We start from the raw sequence: 5539 nt of genomic DNA on the forward strand, positions 1-5539 counted from the left end.
AGCCACGGGCTGCCTAGGCTGGTTATCTCTCTATTCCATGGTCTGGCCACTGGCCAGAGGCCTTCCTTCCTGCATCCCTCTGTCTGAGAGCCTAAGTCCCCTCACTTTAAATGTCACCTCCTGGGTGAAGTCTTCCCTGACCACCCCTTGTCACCCGCACCAGCCTAGGGCAGGCCTTGGCTTCCCCTCTGGATCTGTCTTGGCAATTATGATAAAACAACTCCTGGAAAGTATTTAGTTCAATGCCTACTGCCCCGCCACACAGGAAACTCCATGAGGGCACTGTCCTGAGGGAAGGCCTGAGCATTGGCTCATACCAATGTTACTGCACAGCCTGGTCTTCCCCTACCCCTCACCTGCATGTTGCCAAAGAGGGCGTGGATGGCAGCCTCCTCCTCTGCTGCACTCCTGCGCACCTCCTCCACCATGGCCTGCAGCAGCAGGATGGCTTCCCGCGTGGCTGTCTGCAGGGCCTTCACGGCCTGAGGACATGGCAGCCTCAGGCTAGCAGTACTGCAGGCATTCCCCACACTTCTGCCCTGGAGGCCCAGGATCTTCCCCCTCACACACCCTGCACCCTCATCAGCTCACCAGTACTGCCTGCTCCAGCCTCTCACAGCCTTGTACATAGGCTGACTCCAGGTCCACGCAATGTGCCCTGCTCTCCCTGCCAGGAGGTTGCAGCTAAGGCCCACTTCTGCAGCTTTCCACCTCCCTCCCCTCCAGCTCCTGCTACCCACCCCTGCATGTCCCGGAAGCAACGGATGCACAACAGTGACTTCTTGTCCATGGAGAACATGATGTAGGGCTCTGCGTGCAGAGCTGCGGGTGGAGGCGGAGGGAGTCGGGTGGGAAGCAGTGGTTAAAAGTTCCAGGGACTTCCAGCCTCCCCCCGCAGCCCTCCCCCCTCTCCCTGCCCTCCAGTCCTCCAGAGGGCAGGTCACACTCACTGCACTTTTGGAGCACATCGCGGCTGCGCTGGCCCAGGGCCACGATGTCGTGACGCGCGAACATTCGTGCCCGATGTGTCTCATCACGGCAGCGTGCACACAAGGGCTGCCCACATGTGTTGCAGAAGTATGTGGTCTCCACGTCCTGTGAGCAGAGCCCAGGGTCAGGCGGCTGCCAGTTGTTGTTCCTGAGCCTGGGCTGCTTGGGAACAGCTGTAGCTTACATGTACTTAGGTAGCAGTGGCCTGAGTCATTGAGGCCTGACCTCTGTCCAGGTCTGGAGCAGACCTGCAGCTAAACGCAGCCCTTTCCTGTAATCCCGACTTGCCCCGCTTTAATATATTTAGTTTACAGATAAGGACACCGAGGCTCAGAAACTATGTAGGGTTAGCAAGAGGCAAATACAGTCCCATGGGTAGGCAAGGATGGAAACTGCATTTGCAAAATATTTTTCCTACAGCATAAGTGTGTGTGCATGTGCATGTATGAGACTGTGTGTGAGAGAAGATCTCTCAAGCCTCCCTTGGCACTCTTGATAGTGGCCAAATGGTGGCATACATGCTGGCCACCTGGAGTCACAACTCAATGGGGAAGGGAAGAGCACTAAAAACTTGAAGGGGGGCAGCAGGTGGTTAAAGAGCTAGACTCCCACATGGCAGCCTGCAGTTCGAGTCCCGGACCTGGCCACTTGCTTTCTCACGTTTCCTCTCACTCTCTTTCTCTCTGTCTCTCTCTGGTGAGCATACATGCCCTGTAGCAAATTTAAAAAAGATAATGGGGACTAGCAGGTGGCGTGGCGGTTAAGGCACTGGACACTCCCACATGGCTGACCATGATTCAAGTCCTGGACCTGGTGGCTGGCTTTCTCACTTTCCCTCTTTCTCTCTCTGTGTATCTCTCTGGTCAAATTAAAATAAAACGAATAAATGAATAAAAGTAAATAAATAATTCTTTTGAAAAATAATAATGATACATTTTTAAAATTAAATAAATATATATATTTTTTTTTTGGAGAGGTTTTTGCTGTAGGGCACGTGCACTTGCCCAAAAGACTGAGAGAGAGAGACAGAAAGTGAGAAATCACCCCCCAGGAGGGAAGGCCACATCACAATCCCTTCTCCTCCATTCTCCTCTTGGAATCTTGGGCATGCACGCACACACACCTAGTGTGTGTTTAAGACACCGGGTCCAGGTCTCCAACTGTGGCCAATTACATGGGAGTCCAGCGATGTAACCATTATGCCAACTGCTGGTCCCATAAATAAAAAATTCTTAAAAGAGAGAGAGAGACTTGACTTGTGGGTTCCCTTCCCCAGGTCAGACCCATGGTTAATAATCCAGGTCTTCAGTTATAGCCCTGGTATTGGCCCAACAGATCAAACCCCAACTCCTTACCTTGGCATTCAAGGCCGTGTCCTCACCCATGCTCCATACCTGCAGTCCCTCACCTCTTGCTGATCATCTGATCATCTCTTTACTCTGTGGTCAGCACTTAGTCAGCATGCCCTTCTTGCTCCTGCAGGGCCATCCTGTAAGGCTCGCAGGACCCATCCAGTCTCCACAGGCCAGGGTCCCACATACTCTTACAGTCCAGCCAGAAGTCTTGCCCCCAGATCCTTGGTCTCTCCTAGATTTAGGGGCAGGAAGGTCCCTGCCAGCAGGGTATGTTCTCACTTCCCCTTGGGCTTTAGCTGCTTACATGCTATTAGGTAGGAGAGGGGCCTCAAGGCTGAATCCAAAGCTGTGAACTGGATGGCCCTTCCTATGCCAAGTTACAACTAAATTCTGAGTTGAGGCTAGTAAACTCTCACCGGTTTAAATGGCCTTAATCTCTGCCACTATTTGGCTATTGGCTCAAATGACTTATTCTGGGCCTCAGTCTCTCCACCTACTTAATGGGGCTCACTCTTGGGGCACAAGGTGCTCTAGGGAGGTGATGGGTGACCCCGTTAGGTGCATGCTGCAAACACTGGGGACCATGCAACTTGGCACCCACTACTCCCCACCGTGCCCCAGTCATCCCTGCCTGCTTGCTGCACTCCAGGTCACAGTTGGCACAGCACACGCCTTCCACGCCATCCCCCGAACTGTCCACCAGGAATTGCAGCAGCCGGTCCACTGGCGGGGGGCCCCCCGGGAGCCCACTGGGACCCTTCACCACAGTCTGGTGTCTGTGGAAAGGCTGCAGCCAAGATCCAGACACCCCTTCCTGGAGGCTCCCCACCCCCACCCTTACATTCCAGGCTGGAGCTAAAAATAATGGTGTGTGGGGGGAGGTGGGGTACACAGCATCCCGGGGTCTGCTATAAATACCACAGCAAGCTTACCCTGAGCCAGTCCTGGGCAATCCTGCCAGACTGTGGGGTTGGTGCTCTGAGTGTCCAAAGCAGAAGCCTCCCCTCAGCACCTTCTCATTGCATTAGGCAAATTTAGGTGCGTCCCCCCCACCACCACCACCACCATTTTCTTGAGCCCACAAGACAACATGGCTTTGTTGATCTAAATCTTCTGGGCATCCCCTCCCAGTCAAGTCAGTTACTAGAGTATCCTGATGCTGGGTTTTGCTTCTTGACACTCTGTAGGAGGCCTTGGGTCAGTAACCACTCTCTGTTGGCCTCCTTAAACCTAATTTGTAAAACAGGAGTTGGGGGGCTGGGAGGTGAGGTGGGGGTCTTCAAGTTCTGGTGCAGTGAGCCACCAGCTGGGTGCAGCCCAGCCTAGCGGAGCTAACCTCCTCCTCGGCCTGAGGGCGAGGGGATTGGGACGGTGTTGGGCTCTAGGGTACTCACTGGCATAGCGGGCAGGCGAGGCGGCCATCCGCCGCACGGCCACGCAGGCAGCCAGCGCAAAAGTCGTGGAAGCAGTCTAGCAGACATGGGTGCTCGTACTGCGCGTGGCACAGTGGGCACACGAGCGGATGTCCGCTGGCAGCGTCCAGGGCACCCGGGCCCTCCAGGGGAGAGAAGATAGCTCCCGACATCTGCGGGGACAGCGCAAGACCGCTGGTGGGGCATGCACGGTGAGAGGGCGGGTCGGCAGAGCCTGCGGCAAGGCCCCTCAGCCCCTCTTCTCTGGGCATCTGGCCGGCACCCTCCTACCTGTCAGGCTTGGGTTCGAGGAAGCATCCAGTGAGTGAGTGGGCTTCTCACTCTCGGTCCAGCTCTTTCAGGTCCCACGCTGTCGCTCAGCTGCCAGGGATCGCACACCCTGAAAGGTCAGTCCCCTACCCGACACCCAGACTCCCCCAGTCCCTTCTCCTACTTCTCTTCACTCTCACCTCTGGAATTCCCCGCCCGGTGTCCTCTGTGTGACCTGCAGGCGACGCCCCTTCTGCGCAGGGTCGTTGCGTTGGTCGGGCGCAATGCTCACGCCCCGCTTCCCGGCGGTGTTTGCTGCCCTGTCGGGCGGCGGGAGCCGGAACAGAGCTCGCGCTCAGCCGAAGCTCTCCCGGCCACTCCATCTACCACCTGGAGCAGCAGAGACCCACACGTCACTGCAGGGAAGAGGTCCCGACTGGACTTCGCCCAGGAGGGCAGACCTCCCATGCATAGAGCCGCAAAAGCGCGCAGAGGGTGGGACCCAAAATCCTTGCGTCGGGGTCTTTAGGGTGCATGGGTACCCTGGTTAGATCTTTTAGGTCTGAATACGACTGAATACTTGCAGTTCCATTTCCACGATGGTCGACTGAGGGCGCCAGAGAGCAACCGACCCTTCTCAAACATCCCAACACTTGGCGAGAGTAGAGGCTTTGACTCTCAAGCCTACAGGCCCAGTAAGATACTGACCTCAGTCTCAGGCCTGGAGGAATATAGGGACTGACCTTCTGATAACGGGGTACTTCGATGGGGGAATTTACAGTTGAAATACATATCCTGGGTTTCCACATAATTAAGGTCCCCATCCCACTGGCAAAAGCATTCCCAAGAGAAGGATGGAATTTGGTGGCATGGTGGTAGAGGAGGCTCTGGCTTTCCAGCAGGATCCCCTCTGCCCTTCTGGGCCTGGGGGATGCTTGCTTATCCCAGCGACATTTTCTCCGGAGTGACCTTCCTGCCTAGGCTGACATCATCCGTGATTAGCTTTGTCCACTCGTGTCCTGTGCACGTTGAAAGCAGACTGTTTCAGCCCCTCTTGCAATCAAGTTCAGCACCTAACCCACAGGAAATGCTCAGTAAAGGTTTATTAATTAGTTAAAAGAAAAAAACTAAGCAATAATATTAGATCTTTAAAAGAAAATTGGGGGGCTGGCAGGTGGCGTGGTGGTTAAAGGGCTGAACTACCACATGGCTGACTGCGGTTCAAGTCCTGGACCTGGTGGTTTGCTTTCTCACTTTCCTGCTCTCTCTCTCTGATCAAACTGGAAAATAATAATAATAATAATAAATAAAGTCAAATTTTAAAAAAATTAAATTTTTGGCAGAGGGCATATACACTTGCCTGAGAAAGGAAGAGAGGGACCAATCTAGCCCCCCCCCTATTTTAAACTCTTTTACTGGTATTAATTTATTTAATCCTAAAAACAACTTTAGAACGTAGAAAATGTTCCTTTTGGCTAGAACTGCCATCTTCCAGTAATTAACCAAAATGAG

The 5539-nt window shown here is 54.0% G+C and overlaps 1 protein-coding gene across 1 annotated transcript in view; it reads right to left on the bottom strand.

Moving 5' to 3' along the window:
* RNF207 (ring finger protein 207) overlaps positions 1–4212 on the bottom strand; it is a 26085-nt gene extending 21873 nt beyond the window's left edge. Inside the window, exons 1-7 of the mRNA XM_006145402.2 lie at positions 4049–4212; positions 3740–3930; positions 2977–3121; positions 951–1095; positions 741–822; positions 592–667; positions 357–482 (exon numbers count right to left, since the gene is read on the bottom strand). Coding sequence (XP_006145464.1) covers positions 357–482; positions 592–667; positions 741–822; positions 951–1095; positions 2977–3121; positions 3740–3930 — 765 coding nt within the window. The 5' untranslated portion in view covers positions 4049–4212. The remainder of the gene's footprint in view (positions 1–356; positions 483–591; positions 668–740; positions 823–950; positions 1096–2976; positions 3122–3739; positions 3931–4048) is intronic.
* Positions 4213–5539: the final 1327 nt, after the last annotated feature.

This window comes from Tupaia chinensis, unplaced genomic scaffold, assembly GCF_000334495.1.
Source record: "Tupaia chinensis unplaced genomic scaffold, TupChi_1.0 Scaffold000146_1, whole genome shotgun sequence".
NCBI classification, from domain to species: domain Eukaryota; kingdom Metazoa; phylum Chordata; class Mammalia; order Scandentia; family Tupaiidae; genus Tupaia; species Tupaia belangeri.